The following is a 24,328-nucleotide window of genomic DNA, read 5'->3' as shown; positions in this document are numbered from 1 at the left end:
AGATACCTTTTTGCAGTTAAATGAGTCAGAGTTAAGCTCTTGCCATTTTCAAACAAAAGAATCCTAATAAACACAACCAAATAAAGTGGTTTTTATTTAATTTTAATTTTTTAAAGAGAAATCATTGAATGTCCATCTAAAATAATACTCTCTTAAAAAAAAAACACATGTATTTCTGGAGCCCAGTATATATTTGTTTCCTTAACAAATATAGCATGTCAGGAGAGAAGTCATTAAAGAATCTGTGGGAGGAAAAATATTACTGTAACCTGAGGTAGCATGAGAAGGTAATTAAGGTCACAAAATCCCCTTGGACAAAGTGATGAGAGCCAATCATTTATTATTTATATCCTACTTACATTCAAAAAGTTTGTGTCTTTTTGCCATAAAACGCACTATGTAATAAAACCACTAAAGCAAGTTAAAAATAAAAAGATCTAAATCATAAAGTTTAGGAAAGAGTTGAACTGAAAATCCTAGGTTGAGTCTCTCTGCTAGAATCAAGTACAATTTGTCTCTGAGCTTCTGAAAAGGCAAAGCAAAATGGTATTGAGAAGTTCTGTGGCATGATTATCTTAATTAAAGGACACAGTTCATCAGCGAGAGATTATCTTATTTCTAGCACTAAAGTCTAGAAATAATTCATACCTAGCTCTTCATACACTAGCACTAAATAATATAATCGAGAGTCTTTAACAGAAGCTTCATAAGAGATGCAGAAATATCCTTTTCATGGCTATTATAGAAAAAAACTAACCCTTAATTAAAGCTCAGAGGCCCTTGTTAAATTATAAATCTGCAAAGGCAATTCTGATTGGAAGATTAAAATAATGAAGTACACATGATCTATTCTTGGTTATGTGGCCTGATATATGAGCAGATTTTATAAAGTATTGTAGGTGAAGAGCAGATGAGCGTAGTGTGTCCCTTAAGACCACTCCCCATAATCATCTGTTGACTCATAAAAGCTCATAATAAAAGTTACACAGAAAACCACTAGAAACTAAAGACTAAGATCAATTAAGGAAATTAAGTAGCTAAAGCAGATTGCTGACTAAAAAGACATCTATGTGCACAAAACCCCCATTAGGTGAGTAAAGTTTTATCATGAAAATCAAAGTCTTGCCTTTCTCCCAAGATGCGGTATAGTAACTGGTGTAAGAACATATAACAAAGAGCTTTCATCACTAGGAGTCTTAGAGAAGAGATAGAGTCCCTAGAACAAAGAAAGATGTTTTCATTTAATACTTGTTATCATTCTGCAACTATTGCTTTAGTCAAGTTCTTGTAACCTCAATCTAGACTTTTGCATGACCTTTCTCTCTAGGTTTCCTACTTGTGGATTTACAAGTAGATCAATTCCTTATAGGACTTACTGTGTTTTTTAAATGCTCTAAAATAAAGACTGTAGGGCACCTGGGTGGCTCAGTCCTTAAGCATCTGCCTTCGGCTGATGCCCAGGGTCCTGGGATCGAGCCCCGCATCCGGCTCCCTGCTCCTCCGGAAGCCTGCTTCTCCCTCTCCCACTCCCTCTGCTTGTGTTCCCTGTCTCGCTGTCTCCCTCTCTGTGTCAGATAAATAAATAAAATCTTTAAAAAAATAAAAATAAAATAAAGACTGTATGTTGTACTTACAAATCCTTCCCTAGGTTTTCTAATTTCTTTTATCTTCCTGGGTTTTTTTCCCCTTTGTTTTTCCTATTCTACCATCCTTCCTAATGTCTCCCTTGTCTGCCTGGAATATATTCTGCCCCTCGACTAGCCAGGGCCCTTTGGGCTATGTAACCACCCTCATACTCTCACTCATGTCCCTGGAGAGGTTAGGCAGGGAGGAATACTTGTGGTCCCTCCTCCCCTCCCTGACTTAGTCCTCCCCTCTGGAGGAGGAAGGGACTTGCCTCAGAGGCTGATAATCTACAGTAATCTATGGTAATCTACAGCCCAGGGCCTATTTTTCTGCAGCCTACACACATTTACATGTTTCACAAGGTTGGGAAAAAATGACAAGAATATTTTATGACACATGACATTTACATGAAATTTAATATTTCATGTCTGCATTATGAGTTGAACTGTATCTCCCCCAAATTCATATATTTAACTTCCCAAAATGTGACCTTAATATGCAAAAGGGTCATTGCACATGTAACTGGTTAATACAGGCTATATTGGAGTAGAGTGGGCCCGATGGTCCAAGATTATTGGTGTACTTACAAAAAGGGGAAATTTGGACAGAGTTACGTACAACAGGGAGAATGTCAGGTGAAGATGAAGGCAGGGTGATGCTTCTACAAACTACGAATGCTAGGATTGCCAGCAAACCACCAGAAACCAGGAGCGAGACATGGAGTAGGTTCTCCCTCACAGCCCTTGGAAGGAACCAACCCTGCCCACACCTTGGGCTCAGACTTCTAGCCTCTAGAACTGTGAAACAATACATTTCCGTTATTTAAGCCCCCCATTCTGTGGTACTTTGTTAGAGCAGTCATAGAAAACTAATACAACAGCCATTCTAATTTACTTATATATGTTTACATAGTGTTGCTCTCATGCAACAACAGCAGAGTTGAATAGTTCAAACAAAAACCATATGGCCTCAAAGCCTAAAATATTTACTATCTGCCCTTTACGGAAAGTTTGCTAATTCCTGATTTATGTGATTGGTAAAATAGGAGAAAGGGTCACTAGACAAACACAGTCCAATCTTCTTGTACCTTTCCTTTGAGAATGGTCTGCTAATCCTTCCACAGAGAGGTCTGGAAATATCCTGCTAATCTTCCTAGGACTAGTAAATTCTGTTTAGGATAAAAGTAAGGGGGAAATAGGCCATTTGGGACCAAGGCATTGTCTACAATCTAGCTTTATCAGCAGTAAAGATTTTATTTTGATCTCTTTCTGACACCTGTATGTATTTCTCAATTGGTCTCAAATCTGGAGGAGAGTTATGGGATTCACTGGTCTCCACAAACCTCAACTTCTTCCTCCTCGTAGCAAAAGAGTGTTGGAAATCTCATTTCCTTCTTGAAGTCTCTCCAAAAAGGAAGTGAGTGCTGATTTCTTTTTTAACCTGGCCATATCCTCTCTGGATATGCAATTCTCATGACTCATTCTTAAATTTGAGACCACATAAAACCGCTTGCACTAATGCTCACACAGTTTAGATGTTTTTTGTTTTTTTTTTTTTTTTTGGTGCTAAGACATTATGTGATTATATAAGTATCTGGATGTCCTTTTACAGAATAGATCTAAATTACTATAAACCCCCTCGGATTATAAACTCCTGAGCAGGTTTTTGTTTAACTTGAGGTCGGGTTGGTTTAATAACCAGCACAATGCTGCACTATTTAATGTAGTTTCCCTCATTAATAAGGAAGACCCTACTAATCCACTGACAACAATTCTACTCAGCTGGGTTCATGAGGAAGCGAAGATGGAAAAGACTGATGATAATAGTATGTAGTTTGAAAAATATTTTAAGCACCAATAAAAATACCTAGAAATATACCCAAGAAAGAAAACTCATTCCCTAATTGGTCAACCATAGCTTGTCATTTACTCAATTAACCCATTGATATATATGGAAAATGCCCATTACAAACAAATTCTGACATCCTATGGACAGAGAGGCATGAAAAATAATAATATAAAATGAACAGCTGGTAAAAGGCCTTGACACGCAGGCAGAAAAATTTGGCTTTGAATCAATACACATTCACAAAAGGTTAACTGGGAAAATGGAGTTTTTAGGGAAAATTGTTTCAGCAGCTGTGAACGTAGAGATCTCAGCTTGATAACCTAAACTATGGACGTGTCTGGCCAGAGGGAAGGAAGGGCAGGGGAGACCAGCAGAATCTGTTGGCGGGAGAGATCTAAAGATTTTCAGGGAAATAACTCATCCAAAGGCAGGACAGCTGTGTTTAAATTCAATGGGGCATTGCTGGAGAATGCAACAACTGGGGAACAGCATGGAGCTTGCTACCTGGACATTTCTCTGGCTCAGTCCCTGTGGACCTCTCAGGGAGAAATACAATAAAAAGAGAGTGACAGTGAAAAGAGCAGTTTCCATAAAGACTCTGTTGAGGGCAGTGTTGAACAGCATTTGTAACAATGGAAGCTGGGGGTGGGGCGGGGTTGGGGCAAAGGGCACTTCCCCACTCAGGGGTGACCTTGCAGCTGAAGCTCTGGGCTGTACCCAAGAATAGCCAGGAGCTAGACCAGACAAATAACTGAGCAAAACACTTGGGCAGCCTCAGTACCTCTGGAGGGTTTCAGGTGCTTCATCATAGAGGCAGTGATAAATTACATCATGGATTCCAGACTGGATCACAAAATTATAAAAACAGTGCCCACCACCATGTAACCAACAAATCCAGTCCCAAACTCCTCCCCCACATTCCACCCATCCCCCTCCTCCCTGAGATTCCTAGAGGAAAAAAGACCCTGAGACCCCTGGCACTGGTTGGCAGAAATTGTAGAGTTGGAGTTCTAATAAATGGAAGCAGAGGCTTAAAATGAATGTGTGGTTACAGTTCTTGCTTCCAGGTTGCATGGCCTGGAAAACACAACTTACAAAGATGTAAAAGTGAAGGGAATATGGTAGAGAGGCAAGCACTAAAGTGCTCGTCCTGTTAAATATGGGCTGTGTGACCTTGGCCAAATCATTCAGATGGTCTGGGCTTCAGATCCTGTATCAAAAAAGTGGACTCTTTTAAATGCCCTGACAAGGTCATTGTGAAGCTCAAATGGAATTTTGTGTGAGAAAACCCTATCCTTTCATAAAGTGTCATTATTTTAATTACAGGGAATATTGCAGAACAGGCTATTTATAAAAGGTTCTGACTGTACTGATTTCCAGTTGTCACCTGATGTAAAAGTTTTTGTGTCTTCCGAAGCCATTTTCCAAGTAACTTTGCTCAAATACACAACCGTCTCAGCAAAACCTAGAGCTCCTTCACATGACTGATTCCGTATACGTCTGTGTACCCCAAGGGGACATAACTGGGAGAATGCACCTATGGCTGGCACAGGAGAAATGAAGAAAAGCCTTTTGGGCAGTAGAAAGTGGGGGCCATAAAAATCTTGGCCTTATTTTAACATTTCTCAGAGTATAGGAGACTCAGTGTGTGATCTTATTGGTAGTGATGGTTCTACTGGGAAATCTTAACTTTAAATTGCCTGCCAATCTCTATTTTGTGTGTCTGAGAAGAGCCATTTATCACTTTTATGAAGCCACCAAAAGCCCACATTGAGGGAGAAAAAAAACTAATTATTGAGCAGTACATGCCCTCACACTAAATATATAATGAGAGTAACAGTCTGAAGGTTCTAAAGATGGGTAATAAATGTTTTGATAAAACAAATCTAAGATTGACCCCACCAGAAAGACAGCCCTCCCTCACCTCCACTAACTCTGTTACACACCTGAGGGTGGGGGCAAGGTTCCGACATTTAATGATGTCTGGGATGATAAAATTTTCCCTGGTAACTCATCTCCACAGAACAGCCCTTTCTTTAGCCAATAACAATAACCCAAGTATGTGTATGAGTTTCCTGATTAACAAAGCACTTCATATGGATAAAAATTAGTTTATTGCAGAAAGGAGATTTGGGGGCTCACTTAAACTCAGGGCTGTAATTATGCATATTAGATTCAGGATGTCTCTTTGCCCGTTAGATATCTACATTCATGGAGTTTATTTAGAGTCATCGTCTTTGGAATTCACCTTTTCATCTACTCTTGCTCTAGGGGCAGAGTTGTTTTTCTTACTTACCTTAAGAAAACCAAGATCATCTGTGAATGAACTCCAAGTTCATCCTTTAATTCAAAGTAGCGACTAATCCCCTTATAACTTCCTGAAGCCTAACTCAGTAAATTGTACCCTAGTCCCAAAAATCCTCCCTTAATCTCTCTATTTCTTGGGAATAAATGTCCAAAGTTAGGCAAATCTCTTAACTCATTGTTTTCTTATTGCTTTCTCTTAGTTCTATAAGATAATTTATTCATTTACAATAATTTACTTATAAATAAACATAAATGGTTTTGATTATCATTATGTCTTTCCTCCTGGCTTATCACCCAGTACTGCTCTGACCACATGTGGCTATTGAGCACCTGCAATGTGGCTAATCTGAATGAAGAGATGCTTTAAGCATAAAATACACAGTAGGTTTTGAGACCTTAGAACCTCAAAAAGAAAGTCATATCTTCCAGATAATTTTTGTGTATTGATTACATGTTAAAATGGTAACGTTTTAGATATACTGGTTTCAGTAAAATAAATTATTAAAATTAATTACTTTTACCTGTTCCTTGACTTTTTTTTTTTGTTTGTTTAAATGGCTGCTAGAAAATTTAAAATTACCTCTGTGGCTCACATTATATTTCTATAGGCAGCACTGACCTAGAGCTTTTAACTTTGCATCCTAGGTCTTTATCTGAGCACCCCCACCCCCACCCCACCCATAATCCAAGTCCATCTCCTGATCTGTTTTCTTTTTTCACAGGCACTAACATCTCCTTGAGCTAACAGTTCTTTTTGATTACCTCTATCTTAGTAGGATAGAGGTAGGAATAGGTATAAGGACACACTGCCACTCATAACAAGTATGCTGGCCCTGAAGTTATTCCGTTAGAAAGAAAAAAAAATTTGTTTTTCTTATTCCTGAAGTAATGTCTGGAGATAAAACAAAGTAAGCAGAGCAAGGGCAGAATATTCACAGATATTCCTGCCGGTCTCAGAAAGCAGAACTGACTTCCCAGAAAATTACATCCAGTAAGACAGTGTTACATGGAGTGAAACAAATTTAGTCTTGCTATTCAAGGGAGTGCATAAAGGTTCCTCTGAGAGTGTGGAGTTAATAAAAATGGATGGTGAAACCGGTTGTATTTTTCTTGAAGGAAGTTCATAGGCAGTATCAATCCAGCCCAAGGGAGCAATGGGGCCGAATATTTTCCAAGTGCCTGACATAAACAGCAAAACTTATTCTCTCCATTGTGGTTTGCTATTACACTTCTGATATTTCTACAGACAAATCAATCCATGCACAAACACATTTACAACAAACCATTGTTAATCCCTGATGTATTCAAATTTGATTTACAATGACCTGAATATATAAAGAACCACCTACCCTGTCTCCATGCCCTCTCCACCTACTGCCCCCTCCTGGCCATGCTTTCTTCCTCTGGCCTCAAGTTCTGCCTGGGACCCATTAAAAAACACCTGAACCTTTTAGAGAAGCAGTGAAAAGGCACCTGTGGGAAAACAGAAAATATTTAGGGGGCTGGTATTCTGCCTTCTGCCCCCCTGCCTTTGAAACAGTTTCCTTGGTGCATGGCCTGATTTGTTTTTATTTCACTGTGCTACATTGTCAGAATTACCTAACCCGCTCCCCCCCCCCATAGATTTATTTGGGTTAAGCGAGAATCCTTTAAAAATGCAAATATTCCCGAGAGTGTTAAAGGGCTTTCAGTAATTTACACATTCGTGTGGATTTATTCAATCAAATTGCCTCTCTGCTCACAGTGATTAGCAGCCCACTCACTGCTTGTCTTCCTCAGCACTAAGGACAGAAATCTAATTTCAAAACAAAGAATTAGAAAGCTGTCTACATGTGGCTACTTCTTAAGTTGCCAAGATATTAACATTTTAGCAGCTCAAAAAAGTCATGTCAAGTCTTTCAAGCTATTTTATTTTGGGGTAGCAAATTCATTGCACTCTTCTGGTAGTGGAACTGCCTCTTGGATTTCCTCCAGTAAAACGATATAAAAGTAGGAAGCTTTGTGGAAACTTCATTCCTACTTCATGGAGTTAAGAGGTGGGGTGGGACACCAGTTTATTGTCCTATGGTCTTAACTGTGGGAAAGAATATTTCATTTTTGGTTATAGGTCTTTGAGGAGGACAGGAAAGATAGACTATGTAAATTAGGCGTCATTGGCCCAATTCAATAACTCACCCCCACCACTCACTCTCCAGAAACTCTTGTGTAATTTCTAAAGAACATGTATTTCAGAACAGTGACAATTATGACCAGAAATTCAGTCACTTCCACACTTTGTACCTCTTGATAAAGACTTTACTGGATATTTAAAGTCTTTAGGACCCTACTCTGTTGTTTATGGATCAAATCCATTTATATCACCTAATAGGATCCTGCCTATGAGTTGGGCCATCCCAGTAATCCTGTTTTCCACAGGTCCCTTAATATTACCACACATGCCTAACTCAGAAAGCCACAGAAAACATGATCCTTGATGGCTAAAATGTTCTTAATTCCTGTTCCAAGTTCATAACACAGAAAATCAACAGTGGAGAAACCTTGAAAATTTAGGAAATCATTATTTCTCCAAATTTCTTGTAGGAGATGATGTATCAGCAACACGTCTAAGCCCTACATTCAGGCAACTCAACATAATAATAGCAATCCTTACAAACATTGGCTGACTGACTTGTTCAATTTGCTTTAAAAATCACCGTGAAATGTCCACCCTGTTTTACGTGCAAATGTATTCCTCTAAATACCATCTCACCATAGATATCAAGTCATTTTCAGTTAACATCTGGTACATAACTTTGGCACATGCATACATGCTACACAGGTCCGAGGAGTAGAGAATTTATTATAACAGTTGCTATTATCCGTTCAAGCCATAGAGGAAATGTGTGTAATCAATAAAAGCTATAAAATAAACCAAAATGAAAGCTTTGACTTTTTCAGATACACCATGTTTAAAATACTTTTTAATAATTCAGAGAAAAAACATGTTTGGTTGGTAGCTGCAGTGATTTCATGGGCAGATACATCTAGTCAGGGCTTCAAGAATGCAGTGGCCACATGTGGCTTGTGACTGCATATTTTCAGGGCTGTGTGCCTGAAACAGATGTCGTTTTACACAGTCATGGCTCTGTATGTATTAGCTCTGGTAAATACTCTCTAAATCTGCAGGCGACAAAAGGAAGGATTTAAACATTCTAGAATAGTTAGTCATGACTTAATCATGGAACACAATATAAAGAACAGTGTTTTATTCTCTAGGATATTACTTTTAAAAAAAACCCAATAATGTGTCATCTCTATTTTACATGCACTGGACCACTGTTTACATACAGATAATCCCTGGGAATTACTACCTCAGCCTGGTGGCCAAAGCAACTCTGCTTTCCTGACAGTTGCTGCTATGAGATGTTTTACAAATTCTTCTTATCCCTTTGACCACACAAAAATCCTCTAAACTTCTCCACTGTGGATCCCAAGCAGGAATCCATGTGGTAGTTATGCTGGAAATAACAGCAAGGGAGAAGTAACAAGAGGCAGGAAAACTACCCCCAGCATCACCACTCAAGGCTTCTCCTCTCCCCCATTTCCATAGCTACGTTTCTTCCAGCTAAGATGCAGGATCATGTGCCCACTCTCTAGCCCTGTTCCATCCCAACTCCTAGCCCCCAGTTATTTCTTAACTCTTCCTTAGCTCCCAGGAAACTCACTGAACACAAGGCGGCCTTCAAAGAGTAGATAAACATTACATGAGACCCACCACTTATCTGTGTCTTCTCCCCCTCCAACACTCATTTGGGAAAAATAAAAAGTACTGATAGGAGGATATTACTTGGAGCCCCTTTGCTCATGATCTCTTTCTTGTAATTTCCAATAAAAACCCTTAGAGAAACTGTGGAGGGAAGAGTCGTACTTCTACTCGTTTCTCATTAGTCAAGGAATAAAAGAAATAATAGTTGAAAGCAAAGAAGGTAACAATGGAAAGAGCAACATGCTGCCCAAATTCTGGTGCTCTCAGAAAAAAAGAAAAGAAAAGAGAGGTAACCAGAATTCTGACCCGGGTAGAAAGATTCTAGGAATTTCTCCTAGACAGAAAGTCTTTGCCCCTTACAACACTTCAATTCTTGTCATCCTAGAACCCATTAACTTTTTATGGTGTGAATGTGTATCCATCTTCCTTTCCATTATTATAATTTTATTTTTTTAAGATTTTATTTATTTATTTGACACAGAGAGAGAGACAGTGAGAGAGGCGACACAAGCAGGGGAATGGGAGAGGGAGAAGCTGGCTTCCCACCGAGCAGGGAGCCCGATGTGGGGCTCAATCCCAGAACCCTGGGACCATGACCCGAGCCAAAGGCAGATGCTTAATGACTGAGCCACCCAGGTGCCCCCTTCCTTTTCATTATTAAAACCCTGCCACAACATTAGCCTGAATGTGTCTGAGTAGCAATTCCTGCCACTACCCCTGAGCAGAAATGAGACTCTACAAGCAAGAACAGCTAGAACACACTACAGTCTGAAACATTTTACGAGTGCCCACTATGTTCAGTTACTATGCTAAGCACTTATGTTACTGAGATAAGTGACAATCTGGACTCCAAATTGCTTCAAGTCCAAGGAAAGGGAAGACAAAAACATATACAGATAATATTAATGTGATAAATGCTAGAAAAACAGGGCCCTTCCTGTAGACTGAGTCTTGAGAGCCTAGTTAAGCGAATTAGTGTGAAGATGACAGGGAATTCCAGGTTAAAGGAACAACTGATGCAAACACAAGGAACGTGAGATGGATCCCAAAGCAGTTTGACATGGACAGAACACTAGGCGAGAGGCGGAGGACACAAGAGAAGAGAGACTGCAGAAGTTGGCATGGATAAACTGTGAGCAGCTTTGTCCAACATGCCCAGAAATTTGATTTTCTACCAAAGAAAATGTGAAGAGATTGAAGGATTTTCCATAGAACAGAGACATAATGAGATTTAACTTCATAAAAGATCACTCTGCATCCTGGATACTGGATAAGGGGTGTTTAACACCAAAGACCAGCAAATAGGCTGCACTTCAGGTGAGAAATACCTGACTCAGAGCAGTGGTATTAGGGACCCAAAGGGGGTGAATTAACACGTCATTAGAAATGTAGACTCGAATGTCACTAGGTGACAGTGACTGAGTTTAAGAGAGAAGAACGAAACTAGGGTGACGTGTAGGTTTCTGGAGTGACGTATAGGTTTCTGGCCTGAATGATGAGCTGACTGAAAGTGCCTTTCACTAACACAGGAGAAAATGGCTAATAACACTAAGTTTGGGGTGCATTAGAGATACCAAGACAGCCAGACAGGCATAAGGGTCTGGGTTCAGGAGGAAAATGGGATACAGATATAGGTTACAGAGAACAGATCCTATGGAGCTGGCCAGTCCACCCCCCTCTGATTTCTTCCCTGTCCAGAATATAACTCCCACATCAATGTCCTGCCCCTTTCACCAACTCACATGTCTGGGAAGTAAACATAAGTCAAAATCTGTTCATGAGTCACTGGCTTCAGAAATGTGCCTAATTTGCTCTCTGAAGTTGAGAACAGAGCCAGAACAGCCCTAGATTTTCAACTGGTAACTGTTTGGCCTTGGCTTTCTCTTCAATACCCTTAGCCTTGGCAACCTGGCTGTCTGAATTTATGGCTTGGCCCCTGGACTTTTATTGTTTCTGTCAACCCAGCCTGGACCATCCCCTTAAGCCAAGTCGTACCCTGTGCTAGCCCAAGGGACTTTTTAAATAAAAATTAGGACAAAAACATCTTCTTTGGTTGGCATTCGCTGTCTCAAGGACTCATAGTTTAGTGTCAGAAGATATCTTTCTGCTAATTAGAAAAGGTGGGCCTTGTGCAGGGCATAGCCTCTATATGTGCCCCCTCGCCGTGTTGGGGTTTTCTTAGACTATGAGTCCGGCACTGTCTCCTTTTATAATGTCACGAACCATGGCTTTCCCATCTTCACCTTCTTTAAATATCACTTTCCTATCACCCTTTCTCCATATTTTAACTTGCAACTGTGTAGTCCCAATGATGCTGCGTTGCCCAAGCTCTTGAACATTCCATTGACTGCACCCATATCTGAGCAGGACCCTTCACTCTGAGATTCATCTGTACCTCAGTCTCTCCTTTCTGAACTTCTGTTTTCTCGCATTCTTACATCCTTCTCTCAAACATTTACTCAGTGCCAAAATATACCCAGAGGTGATAGTGGACATCCCAAATTAATTACAGATCTTGGGATGGGTGGGGGGTAGCTTTCAACATGTTAACATTAAGCATATTTGACGGAGTTTTTTGTTGTTGTTTTTGATTCATGGGAGCAAATTCAGGAAGTTCTTTTCTATTAATTTGCTATAATTTTTTGTCCTGAATGGAAAATTGAATTTCAACAGATATGGTCTATAATTATTGAGATAATCCTATGTCATTTTTATTCTGTTATTGGAGTACATTGATTTGTTTCCATTTTTAAATGCAACACAAAGTCCTGAAATAAATCACTATTCTGCATATGCAATACTGGATTTGTTTTTGCTAATACATTGTTTACATTTCATTTCCATTTCCATTTGTGAAAAAAATTGACCTATATTGTTACATTGTTGTCATGTTTTATATGTCAGGCTTCAGACTGAGCTATTTGGCTCTTTGGAAGAATGTCTATGCCCAGTTTAGTCCTGAACCGTTCTTGAGTCTCATTTACACTGCAGCTACCACCAGCACCTTTTATACTTCACTTTGCCCCTAGGCAAGTAATATCTGTGAGGGACAGACATGAATTGTCCTAGGAAGATGGAAGCCCATATTCCCAACTTTGGTCCACCTCTAAAAGTATATAGGAGTTCTGACAAGCAATCAAGGGTTAAACACCTTCATCCTCTACCCTTTGAATAGCACTAGCCCTGGGGGAAACCTACCATCACTGGGAGAGGTCTTGCCCTCAGTATTTTGCAGCCAGGACCACATTCAAACCTCAGCACTGGTACCTCAGACATGTTCCACAGGACAGTGAACTTTATACATCCGGTACTCTATGGCTGAAATTGGGTTTGGCAGTCTAGCCTAAGAAAATAAGAAAATGATAATAAGTCAGATGAATAAATGTACATGAGGCTGCCACAAACCTGTGTGGAAGGATTTGTCTACTCTCTTTGAAGAAATTAAGCATTGGAGAATTAGATTAGTCAGAGGCTTCATAAGATAGACTTTCTATCTTATGAAGCCTCTGACTTCATGACAGATTCAGAGGAAACAGAAGTAAGCTGTGTTTTAGAAAGTATTCCCTAGAATAGGAAACAGCAAGGGAAGTTTCCAGAATACACTGTCCATCCTCCTAAAGATTCAGATGTAACAGCAAAGGCAGTTCTTCTGCCGAGCTGACCCCTACTTGCATGCTCCATTTATAAGTAAACATCTTAGAAGGAATGCTCATAGACATATTGCTAGTGAAAACAGATAACAGAAAAAGATTTTCAGAGGATATAAAGATCCCTGTATTAACATCTGAGGCTATATAGTCCTCCTCTCCACACTCTGTGTCAGTGAGAATTGACTGAGGACTCAGATTATAATCTTGTTCTTAATGGACCAAAAAATAAAATACTCCTTAACTTCTTACCTAATAATTTATAAAGTTACCCTATACTGAATGAGCTAATTTGGAAATAAATTACCTGTCCCAGGATAATTAAGAGCTTATTGTGGGCGCCTGGGTGGCTCAGTTGGTTAAGCGACTGCCTTCGGCTCAGGTCATGATCCTGGAGTCCCGGGATCAAGTCCCACATCGGGCTCCCTGCTCAGCAGGGAGTCTGCTTCTCCCTCTGACCCTCCCCCCCTCATGCTCTCTATCTCTCATTCTCTCTCTCGAATAAATAAATAAAATCTTTAAAAAAAAAAAAAGAGCTTATTGTAAAAACAAAGTAACAAGGATGAAGAAACTTAGAAAATCAGCTAAAAGAGGTCCCAAATGCCTCTTTAATAAATTACATTCCCTTAAAAGGCAAAAGGCAATGGAATATAGCATCACACTAAAAATAATGGCTTTCCCCTTTTTAACTTTCATTGTTAATCTTAAAGAAAATCAATTGATTTGTAATGAATGTTTCCTTCTTGGACTGAGGAAGGTTCTGAGGAGAAAGCCTTATATAAAGGTCATTCTTCACCAAAAAAGAAACAAAATCTGGATCACAGTAAAAATAATTAAGATGTACTCTATTTTTCTTTTCCTTTTTAGTTAGAAAATAAACCTGACTTTTTAGAGCAGTTTTAGGCTCACAGGAAAACTGACTGGAGGGTACAGAGATTTCCATATATCCTTGCCCCCACACATGCACAGCCTCCCCCACTGCCAACATCTCTGACCAGTGTTACATTTGTTCCAGTTGAAGCAACACTGACACATCATTATCACCCAAAGTCCCTAGCTTACTTTAAGTTTCACTCGTGGTGTAAATTTTGTGGATTCCGACAAATATCTAATGACAGGTATCTACCACTGTAGTATCATACATAATAGTTTCACTGACCTCACAATCCTCTGTGCTCCACCTATTTATCCTTCCCTCCCCACTAAGCCCTGCAACCACTGATCTTTTTACTGTCTCCATAGTTCTGTCTTTTCCAGAAGGTCATATAGTTTTCGGAATCATACAGTATCTAGCCTTTTCAGATTGGCTTCTTTCACTTAGTAATATTCATCTTTTCTCTTAAAAGCATTATAAAACTTCCCCAAAGCCATGTATGTTGATATGGCAAAGTGAGAAAAAGTATGAAGGCTCACAGTCAAGTACTAATTTTGCCATTTCAGGCAAGTGACTTATCTTTAATAGGGCTTGGTTTTCTCGTCTGTAAAATCAGGATAACATTAATACCTATCCCACTAACTTTATGATGTTGTTGTGAAGGTCAGGTTTCTCTTCCTAAAAAAATGAAGGAGTGCATGGGTGGTGTAGTTGGTTTGAGCATCCAAATCTTGGTTTTGGCTCAGGTCTGATCTTGGGATAGAGCCATGCATCAGGCTCCAGGCTCAGCATGGAGTCTGCTTGGGTTTCTCTCTCCCTCTCCCCTTCCATACTCCCCCACCTCCCAGTGTGTGTGTGCACGCGTGTGTGTGCACGCATGCCCTCTCTCTCTCTCTCTTTCTAAAATAAATCTTTAAAAAAGGAGGTAATAATATCTATGTTGTAGAGTCGTTGTATGAATTAAATAGGTAATGTGTATGAAGAGCTTAGCACCATGCCTGGAACATACTGCATATTTAATAATGGTAGCTGCCATGCTATTTTTATTTTAATGTATGCTAAATACTTTTTATTTGACCCTCTAAAACTATTCTCTGCTTTTTACCATCTTGCCTTGTGGGGCACAATTGCTAAATTGAGTATACCTCCCTCTGGATTTCCTGATGAGGTCAACCAACGGGAGGTCCCAGAGGAGGTTAGAAGTTGGGAGGGAGAGAGATGGGTCTTTACTCCCTGCACCTTTTTTCTGTCATACTGTAGTTTGGTTGTGGCTGCATTCCTCCTTGAAGGACAAAAATCTTGCTGGGCAACCATCTTAGAGTTGGCTTCCCTTAACCCTGACCATCCCTATATAAGAAATCTCTTAAATTATCCCTTGAGGTAATTTAGGAAGTTTCTGTTGTTTTTTGTCAGGAAGACACATAATGTTTGCCCTTCATATTTATTGGCACAATTATTATTGTTTTTTTAACATTGTAAAGCAGCCAAGGCATCGTAAAATCAAGAACCATATGCAACTGTACAAAATCTTGCAAGTTATTATTGACATCCCTCTATATCCAACACTGGTCAGAATTTATGAAGATGTACTTTTAGATTCAATTTAAAAAGTGGAAAAAATTATAGGGATTTGGGAAAAAGTTATAAAAATTATAAAGTATCTATAAGAAAGGCTGGTCAATTTTTCCTTATTAAAAATATACCAAAAGTGCAACAAAAAATTGCTGGGTATTATTTAGCTTTGTAGCACAAAGGCAATTACTTAAAGTGCAGTTAATATTTGTAGCTGATGTTTCACAGATGTGTCCCCCAGTGTAATACTTCATTTCTGGAACCATGGTGGGATGTGGACCATCCCAATAGGGAAGACTTTTATAATAATAGTTCAAGGAGATTTTCAATTGCAGCAAGAATTTTCACTAATAATGAAGGAATTAATTAAAGTGCAAATAATCCTCTGCTATGGCTCTACGTTTGACAATGAACTAGCCATTTTGCCTTAACAAAATCACTGCCTGCATTTTTTCCCAATTTTATAAATATTAATTATTAATATATATATTTATTACAAATCATGTTAAAATGAAAAACAGGTCAACCTTAATGCTAAGTTTTAAAAAAAAGTAATAGAGAATGTGCAAACGTGGTGCTGACTTTACTGCGTGAATGGGACATGACACTCCACTCAGAATATTCTGTAATAAAGCTACTTACTTTAGGTTTTGGTTGAGCTCCAGTTGACATCTGGTTTGGCACACCATCAAGATTCTGGATGTTTCCAGTTTTATTTCTACCAATTCCTTTCCTCTGACGATTTTATTTTAAAGTTTAGTCTTCAGATTTATAGAATTCTGTAGAAAGAAATTTTAAGCAGATTATTTTTCACATACAAAGAATTATTCTTAGGCAGTAATTCATCTCAATTAGTCAATAAAAATACATATTTTGAAAATTAACATAAACTATGGAATATTCCCCTATATTAATAATTTTTCCAAAGACATTTATGATTAGGCTCAGTGAGATCAGCCTAGTTAAGCCTAAGAACTTTTTGTGAATGAATGTAAATTTATAAATTAAAATTACTTTTAATCTACCAAGGTAAAATATAGTACTACATTGGCATATCATAAAACTTTCTAAAATTCAAAACCAAAGGTGTCTTTAAAATGGAAATAATAAGATGTGGCTCATACAGAGCCACATTATTCTTATAGGCTTTAAGATCTCAGTTTACATATTTTGTTAAGTAGGGAACAAATTATAAATTTATATTTCTGAGGGTTAGCTACAGAATTAAAATTATTAAAAACATATTAACATAAAGAGAATCCTAAACTTTTATACATACAGTAAAAATCCTTTTCTAGAATGTTGGATAAATCCTCATTGAATTGGAGTAATTAAGTTTGTCTTGATTAATTCTTCCCACTGCTTGGAAGTCTTCCACATCTCTCTATGTCCAAGTTCCTTATACAAGTTACCTAGCAGCCTCTAGTGCAAAGTTCTATCCTAGTCTATTTCTTCTGGAACAAGTATCAAGTTCTACAGAAGTAGGGAAGGTTAGAAATGTGAATTTTTCATTTAACTAAAATTTTACTCATTGATCATCAGGTTGTTTGCGGGCGGGGTGAATAAAAGATCTAGAACAAACAAACTTCATTGAATTGTATATGAATGTAGCACTGCCTAATACTAACTATATAACCTTGGACTTAATTTCCTCAAATTTTAATTTGTTCACCTGTAAAACAATACTTTCTGACATTTATTGAACACTTCTTTGTGCCTGGCATATTTGACCAATGGAATGTAAGTCCATAGGAACCTGCCAAGTCTGAGTGGAATCATTAAATGTGCTGTTTGGAAATCACATTTTTCTTACTCTTGATGCTTGCTGCAACTCTCCTGTGGTGAAAAGAACTGACTATGATGATGAGAATAATAGTGATATGGTGATGATAATGGTAGATAACATGTTTGACAGGCACTGTTATATGTTCTATATATTTACCTTTTAAAAACAATCCCCTGATTTGTTCTTTACACCAGAAGTGTACTTACTCAAAAATATGTCCTAGAAGGGTTTGAGGATATAGAAGAGTGTGTACACACTTCTGCCCTCGAGAAAAGGCCACGAGGAAGGTAATGGGGCCATGTCTTACTTCAAGTATACACTGACTTTTAAACATATGAAAAAAAAAAAAAAAAGCAGCTTTAGACAACAAATAAGACTACAATGAACTGGCAGCCAGTGGGGCTGACAACGAACGCAGTGCGTCGGCATTGGGTTGACCAATGAGCACTACGCTCTTCTGACTACTGCTAATGTCTATCTCTGCCACTGGTGTAGACAACTTGACAGATGCCTAGAGGAACAACTCCCTGTGGGCTCATTTATAAAATGAGGATGGTGCTGGCACCTATTTCAATAAGCTGCAGAGTACTGCGTGAAAGCCCCGTAAGTAGTGCCGGTGTGCTGTTGTTACAACTCAGCAGGTGGGGACAGTCTTCTCCTTCAGAAAGTTAGGGACTGTATCTTCTTCAGGAAAAAAATGACATTCGCTGACAGAATATTAAATACAGGATCCCGTGTGTGATACTTTCACATATATTACTTCGCTTTCTTCTTCCCAGCCATTCTGTGAGGTGAGTCTTGCTGTTCTCATTTTATAAAACAATTGCTAAAGAGAATGAGTTCTTGATGAGTCTCACATGGCAAATGAGAGCACTTAGCTCTCTTGATTCTCCTCAGTGATTTCTCAACTCCCCTGGATTTCTCTTTGTATCCTTGCCCAGCCCCATCTCCACGCCCTCTTCTGTCTAAATACCATCATAAGCTCTCGCTCATCTGGTTAACAGGCCTGGGCTTCTCTTAGCCCTGGGATGATGGATACCTGCAGAGATTAGGAAAATGAGGCTGAAACTGTAGGAAGGAATTGACCATAACAACCCAGGAGCTTTCTAGAGCTCCCATGGCAAAGGAGGGCCACTTATAGCACTTTCTGAATGCATGCTAAGGCACTTGATATTTTTGACACTGTTTTAAGTAATACCTTTTCGTAAAATTTACATTTTGTATGTTCTGTAATGGGTACATAAAAATTCAGTTGATTTTTCTTAATTGATGTTGTGTCCATAAATATATGTAAGGTTTATAATTAATGTCATATACTTGGGGGTGTTGTCTTTGTACTCTTATATATGGGACTAATGATACTTTTGTTTCCTTTCTATTCCTTGTACTTTTCTTTCTTTTATTTTCATTATTACTAGGCTAGGACCTCTAATCAGTGCTGATTAGAAGTGGTAAAAGATATCCTGATCTTAATCCTGATTTTAAGGAGAATACTTCCAACACTTCTCCATTTAAGTGTGATGCTGACTGTATAGTTTTTGTTTTTGTGTTAATCAGGCAGTTCCTTTCTTTTGATCAAAAATTTTTAAATGAAAAGATACTGAATTTTACTGAATGCATTTCCTCCATCTATTAAGACAATCACATTTTTCTTCTTTAAGCTCTTAAGTTATAAATCATATTAATCTTGTATTAAGCCAACCATGCATTCCTGTATTATATCATCAAAGTAACTTTCAAGTCTTTAAAGATTATTTATCATAATGAATCTTGGAATTCATCAAATTCCCTTTACATAACTGGACATATCAATCAACTACACTAAGATATTTACAATTTTTTTAAAAGATTTTATTTATTTATTTGACAGAGAGAGAGCACAAGCAGGGGGAGTGGCAGGCAGAGGGAGAAGGAAAAGCCGGCTCCTCGCTGAGCAGGGAGCCTGATGTGGGACTCGATCCTAGGACCCTGGGATCATGACCCAAGCTGAAGGCAGACACTTAACTGACTGAGCTACCCAAGGGCCCCAATATTTACAATTATTAAACCATCCTTACATGCATAACATCAACTGTGCTTGGTTGTAATAAGCAATTCCTTTTAATCTTACTCAGTTTGGTTAGCTGCTGTTTTCTTTAGCATTTTTACATTCATATTCATTTTTGTCCTCTGTCAAGCTTTTGTATCAAGATGTTAGTTTCATAAAATAAACATGGAAGCTATACATCTTTATAAATGAGGTTCAGAAAATTTATATTGCATGAGAATTATCCATTCTTTGAAAATTTCAAAGGACTCACAGGCCCTTAGAGGTTGGTACTTTTTTTGAGAACTTGTTTAATTTATCCCATTGGTTTTGGTCTATTCTGGTATGTGACTGCTGAATGAATTTGGACAATATATATTTTAATATAACATTATCTATTACAAAGTCTTTCAAATTTATTAGTAGACCTATGTACACTCTTGTACTTTTAAAATAACGTTGTATCTGATATTCTAGCCTTCTTGTTCCAAATTTTATTTCTGTTATTTAGTAGAAAGAGCCTCAGTATTTAGGTTAGACAGACTCAACACTAAGGCAGACAAGTCAATTCATTTGCTAGATCTCAGCTTAATCACCACTGCCTCTGTGAAACCTTGCATCACTCCTGGGAGAGGTTTCTGTGGATTTCTGTACTTCCTCTATCAAAACATTTGTTTCACAGTATAATTATTGTTTGTTTAATGGGCAGCTTCAAAGTTAAACTGTAAGCTCTATGAGAGTAATGACAAGGTATGTCTAGTTTACCACCACGCACCTAGCACAGTGTCTGAAACAGAATGAACACTCAGTAAATCTTTGTTTGAACGAACAAGTTAATTGTTTCCATGTTTTACTCTGCCTGTCTCTTCCATAAGACCACAAGTTTTAATTGACTTTTATAGCTACCAATACCAAAAGAGCAGAAGAGTGATTAAAAATGCCAGCTCTGGAGCTAGAGTGCAGGGTTCAAAGCTAGGCTCTGCCATTCACTAGCTGTGTGACTATGAACAAATTACTTCACTTCTCTATACTTCAGTTGCCTCTCTGTAAAACTAGAAATAATAATGCTGAACTGTAGGGAGTTTATATATGCCTGGTACACAGTAAGTGATGAATTAATGATAGCTATTATTATGTTAGTACATGACAAGTAAATGAATGGATAAAAGAATAATGAACCTGTGAAAACAGAGAAAATAATGATAATATTTGCTCTGCTCTGGGTGTTCTGAGGATCAAGTGACAGGAATTTTAAGTAATGAAAACCATTTGAGTATTTTATTAGAACCACTACAAATGGGAAGTCCCAGTGGCCACAAGAAAGAGAACTGTTTTTTCTTTGGGAAAAAATGACAAGGCTAGAGAAATATTTAGTAAGGTTTTGTTCCTATTTGGAGCAAAAATTGGAATATTTTTCTTAAATTGGATTTTTTATTTTATATTGTAGTCTCTACAATACAACTAGGTTATTTCAAAGTTTAATTTAATGTTTTTATAACTATGAAATACCTGAATAAAAATTTTTCTTCAGACTTGATAGCTCTTTTGGAAATAATTTCTGATTTTCCAAATATGTTTTTTCCCCCTAGATCTTTTTATCCATTACTTACTTTTCATAGTTCATACGTTATTCAAATAATGCCTCTTCATTTGTTTTTCTCCTGGACAAAGAATTTTTAAAAATGCTATCCCTATAGTCATTCTCAAAGGTTGCTATGTGTAAATATTAGCCCTAGAGTATTAGACTTCACTGATGTAATAATGATTGAATATTTTTTCCTACATACAACTGAGTCATGACATAGAAGTGCAAGAAACCAATAAGGAAATTCTCTTCCTAATGTGGGCCAAAATCTCATATTAAGAGAGCTAAGAAAAAAGTAGCAAAAATATTTACAGTTATGCAAATATACCAAAAATTGGTGTGCTGTTGTTGATTGTCCAAGCCTAAGAACAGAAAAACAGCAAATTATTTGACTCATTTTACTCTTTTCAGAAGAAAATAAATAAAAAATGGGAATACAGACATATAATCCTTTTCTTTAAAAATTTTATGACATTTCTAAAATATACAATATCTAATTTTTATATATTATTTAAAAGTACAGCATGTCATTCTCTAATTTCCTCATTTGAAAAGAAGAAGCTTACTAATGAACTGATTCGGAAATTGAAGACCATTACATTTAATTTTTTAGAGGAAAGCACAACATTTATAAAGAAACATCCATATTTTAAAACATTTAAAATACTGACTTAATATCCAGTTGCAACAATAGGCATAAATAACGTAACATCAGTTTTTGATCCCAAATATAAATGAAGTGAGCCAAAGATCAAACTATGCATAGACTCAAAGTCACCTTTGCCATTTAGTTTTCAAGTAGTAGATGTGTTCTGTATCTCAAAAGAGAAGCCTGTGTAATTAACCTTCAGGAGAACATTAAAAACACAAAGAAGAAACTTAAAATTTTCAAAATTTTCCCCCTGTTTTTGTTCCTGCTCTCGCTCTCTCTCTCTGTGAAAATAAATAAAATCTTAAAAAAAACTCATATTACACACAGAATAGTCTCAAAATAACAATATTAATACTACCACCACATGAGTACTAAAAACACTTAAAAATTTTTTTTTGCATATGTTCTCCCCAATTCTCCATCCCTTCCTACATTTTTAACCATTATATACTATACTCTCATTCTCTTAGCCTTCATTTGGTTTTAGTCCTACTAAGAACTACATATTCAATGCTCACCAGTTCTTCTGTTGATGTCTCTCTGGTCATTAGGTTACCCGAAGCTCAATCTCTAGCAGATTCTTCAGAAAGAGTTGAAGACTACTGGTGCTTTTTTCATTTGAAAGTCAGTTTCACTGGATACAAAATGTTTGGCTCATGTCTTCTTTCCTTGAGAATCTAAAGGAAAGAAATGAGAAAATCTTATTTTCTTTGAACAGAAAGAGTTGCTCTTGAAAAGTTTGATGATTATCTAATTATAATCTCCGAAAGATTACATGCTTTTTCCCCCTAGTCAAAGAATATTTTTTCTCTTAAACCCAATAATTGTACTAGAACATCTTTGTGTTCATCATTCTGGATTGATATTCTTAAGTGTATGGTGAGCTCTTTCAACATGTAACTTCAAATCCTTTTTATTTCAGAAAAGTTTTCTGAATTACAGTTATTTAGAATTTCTTCTGATCCCTTCATTTAGTTTTCTTCCTTTGTGGGATTTTTTTAAAAAAATATCTTTTAAGAAATTCTATTTTCAAGTCATAAAAACATTCCAAAAGTTTTCAAGCTTTGACTTTCACTCTTAAGCTCTTAATACAGCTGGAACTGAGTTTTGTGTATAGTATGATGTGTGTATACAATTCTTTTCATGAAAACATAGGAGAGAAATTTGTTACTTGTACTTCTGAGCAATTTTGTCCTTTATCTCATGGAATTATGAATTAGTCTGATTCATATCTGGTGTCTGACTCAGGTAAGAGGAACGTAAAGTGTAGCAATGCCTATGTTCACTTAAGGCAACAGAGCCAGAGAGAAAGAGCCATGTTAGGAACTCACTGTACTTCTATGTACAGCTTAGCCAAGGAAGGGCAAGTGCTTTGTGTGGACCAGATGCACACCTTCCAGATGAAGAAACCAGCGAAGAAGTCTCTTAGGAAGGACTACATTGCCAAGAGATATACTTAAGGGAAAGAACGACTTCTTTTGAGAAGCCAAAAGAATCTGAGTGAGGGGAACTCCTCAGATGCCCATGGCTAAGTGTTGGTTGAAGTCTTAAGTGGTCAGTTGGGGAACAAGGCCCATCTTAGAGTGTGTAGTTGGATATTCCAGGCAGAGGAATTTAGAGAGCCTGCTTTAAATAGCAGTCAAGCCCCAAGAATATCAATTCCAGATTATTACACTACTGGCCATGTAAACCTGGATCTTTTCCCCCAGTCCTTTCAACACTGTCCAGCTCTAGAGGAAAGCTCTACACACATGCTAGGCCCTTAACAAATGATGGCTCTCATTATCAGTGCCCTTCTTTGCTATCACAGTCTGAGATATATCTTACTTGATCATAAGGTATTTCCCATTGGATGAGTGTCTCCAATTATTCTCCTAAGTTCCTAGAAAATAAGGACATATTTTATACTTACTTCATATTCATCAGAATATTAGAAAGAACTTTGTACTTAGAATTTTTCAATAATTAGTTACTGATCAATAAGTAAGTGGAGTTAATACATTACAACAGGAATGCCTTGGGCCGGGCAAGAAAAGCCATCAGCAGTCCTGAAATAGTACCTTTTATTAACCTAGTCAGCTTTTTACTAAATTTTCTAGTCAGGTTTCTCATTATCAATACAATGTCACTCTGTTTTACATCTTGGAGTCTCCTACCATAAAAGATCAGGCCTTTTATGTTATTTGGGGGTATCAGAATATCTTCTTTGGAATGGTACTCAAGCTCAATGAGAGCCAAATGACTTCACTGGCTGATGTGCTGTTGTGTGTAAGGTTCTCTAAGCTATGTAAGAGTGTTCTGAACAAAACAAGGAAAATAGTTGAAGAAGACAGAGGAGAAGGGCGTGTTTTCCTTTGGATTTAAACATAATTCCTAAGGTAGACTTTTGAATTCAACATTTTTAAAAGGTCTTTTGCTTTTTAATCATTTAATTTAATCATGTAATCCTTGTTTTAAAGATGTTTGAAACCATATGCTTGATTTTTTTCATGCCTCTATTTTGGGATCATGTATACTGCTATGTAGGCAGAAAAGAACATTTTCTTTTCTACCATATTTCTTTTATTCATACAATCCACTGTTGAAAAACTGTTAAAAATGGCTATAGAACATTTCAATGTCTTCAGATATATTTACCTTCTTCTTAATCTAATCATTAA

The 24,328-nt window shown here is 37.5% G+C and overlaps 1 protein-coding gene across 3 annotated transcripts in view; it reads right to left on the bottom strand.

The window, feature by feature from the left end:
* Positions 1-24,328, bottom strand: part of STARD13 (StAR related lipid transfer domain containing 13) — a 512,105-nt gene that overhangs the window by 361,821 nt on the left and 125,956 nt on the right. The window contains exons 2-4 of one of the 3 annotated variants that reach the window (XM_027588197.2): positions 23,496-23,550; positions 22,187-22,345; positions 16,262-16,398 (exon numbers count right to left, since the gene is read on the bottom strand). In XM_027588197.2, the coding sequence (XP_027443998.1) occupies positions 16,262-16,291 (30 nt within the window). In that variant the 5' untranslated portion in view covers positions 16,292-16,398; positions 22,187-22,345; positions 23,496-23,550. Of the gene's footprint in view, positions 1-12,724; positions 12,870-16,261; positions 16,399-16,898; positions 16,914-22,186; positions 22,346-23,495; positions 23,551-24,328 lie in introns of those variants that run through there. The other 2 variants (XM_027588195.2, XM_027588198.2) reach the window with 2 other exon arrangements.

This window comes from Zalophus californianus, chromosome 3, assembly GCF_009762305.2.
Source record: "Zalophus californianus isolate mZalCal1 chromosome 3, mZalCal1.pri.v2, whole genome shotgun sequence".
Lineage (NCBI taxonomy): Eukaryota > Metazoa > Chordata > Mammalia > Carnivora > Otariidae > Zalophus > Zalophus californianus.
The sequence above is the reverse complement of the archived record's forward strand: the minus strand, read 5'-3'. Positions and strand labels throughout refer to the sequence as shown.